Source organism: Cadophora gregata (genome assembly GCF_030347475.1).
Source record: "Cadophora gregata isolate MNR1 chromosome Unknown scaffold_18, whole genome shotgun sequence".
Classification (NCBI taxonomy): Eukaryota; Fungi; Ascomycota; class Leotiomycetes; order Helotiales; family Ploettnerulaceae; genus Cadophora; species Cadophora gregata.
The window spans coordinates 501684-502324 of record NW_026695941.1 but is presented as its reverse complement, the minus strand read 5'-3'; the positions used below and the strand labels follow the sequence as shown (position 1 = coordinate 502324).

Here is a 641-nt window from a genome sequence, read left to right as displayed (position 1 = left end):
AAAAGCTGCCGAAGGGAGAATCATGCCATTCTGGATGCGTGCATGCTGATTGTTGGAGTCGAGATGGGATTCAAGAATGCTGATGATGAGAGTGGGTGAGAAGAGTCGCATACCAGAATGGTGTCGTATCGACTTCCGGGTATTGTGAGCCCTGGAGCTTGGAGGTTGACTCTGGCTTGACGCATCTCGGTCCTCCTTTCCTTTCTTTTTTGTCGTTTTGAATAGTCCAGTGATTGAGCCTGGATTCTGTCTCCGATCTTCCTTCACTTGTAGCCAACCATTCTGGCACAACGATCGCAGTAGTATAGATTGTGACCGAATCTGACCATTCCCGATGCCTGAGCATCGTCTGTACTGACTCTCCTTACATCACCTCCTGCCCTGGCGCTGATAACGGTCTCGACACACTTTGCACATCGCGAACAGCGCATGACTTCGACGCGTGGTTGCGAGGCGTCCATTGAGTAGCGGGCGGCTGCTGAGTCGGTATATGATGAAGAGTAGGATGAGGATCCTGATGAGGATGACGAGGACGAGGAAGAGGATTCGGACGAGGTAGATGTTCGGTTTGATGGTCGGTGGGGTGAGGATGTACGGGAGTTGGCTGCCTCGTTCTGGAGTTCGTAGTATCTGGAGCTCAT

General features: G+C 51.8%; 1 protein-coding gene across 1 annotated transcript; it reads right to left on the bottom strand.

Annotated features, from left to right (window-relative positions):
* Positions 1-263: 263 nt before the first annotated feature.
* ONS95_006583 (uncharacterized protein) lies at positions 264-641 on the bottom strand (the record flags this gene model as incomplete). Its single annotated transcript, XM_058500049.1, has 1 exon — positions 264-641. One exon carries the CDS (start codon positions 639-641, stop codon positions 264-266), a length of 378 nt encoding a protein of 125 aa, XP_058349884.1.